We start from the raw sequence: 403 nt of genomic DNA, 5'->3' as shown, positions 1-403 counted from the left end.
CACTGCCATTGCAAAGAGGATCAGCGGCTGGAAGTGTCCTGTGTAGGATGGCCCTGTGTGTCCCCCTTCATCTGCCATCCTCCTATTGTAGCCTAATGTATGCAGAGCGGTGAAAGGCAGAGAAGAGAGTTGTGCTGCGAGGAGCCCTCTCTCTCTCTCTCTCTCTCTGTGTGTGTGTGAGTGTGTGTGTGCGCTGCACAGAGAGGAGGCAGTGCTGCTCCAGTCACTCTGCTCTCTGCATGTGCCTCTTCCACTCTCCAGCCTCTCCTGCACATGCAAACCAAGGCAGGCAGGGACGGCGAGCCTGGGATCAGCAGCTGCAAGCCGGGAGCCCTCTGCTGCTCTCCAGCTTCACACAGGGTGAGTACCGGGCACTGGGCTCTGGGAGGATGAAAAAGGGGGC

At 58.6% G+C, this 403-nt stretch overlaps 1 protein-coding gene across 1 annotated transcript in view; it reads left to right on the top strand.

Annotated features, from left to right (window-relative positions):
• Positions 1–193: 193 nt before the first annotated feature.
• RNF220 (ring finger protein 220) overlaps positions 194–403 on the top strand; it is a 231,236-nt gene continuing 231,026 nt past the window's right edge. The window contains exon 1 of the mRNA XM_018573743.1: positions 194–360. Within this exon, the coding sequence (XP_018429245.1) occupies positions 274–360 (87 nt within the window). The 5' untranslated portion in view covers positions 194–273. The remainder of the gene's footprint in view (positions 361–403) is intronic.

The sequence above is a fragment of the Nanorana parkeri genome, unplaced genomic scaffold (assembly GCF_000935625.1).
Source record: "Nanorana parkeri isolate BGI_ZX_2015 unplaced genomic scaffold, ASM93562v1 scaffold2513, whole genome shotgun sequence".
In the NCBI taxonomy this organism is placed as follows: Eukaryota; Metazoa; Chordata; class Amphibia; order Anura; family Dicroglossidae; genus Nanorana; species Nanorana parkeri.
This window is presented reverse-complemented; position numbering and strand designations above follow the sequence as displayed.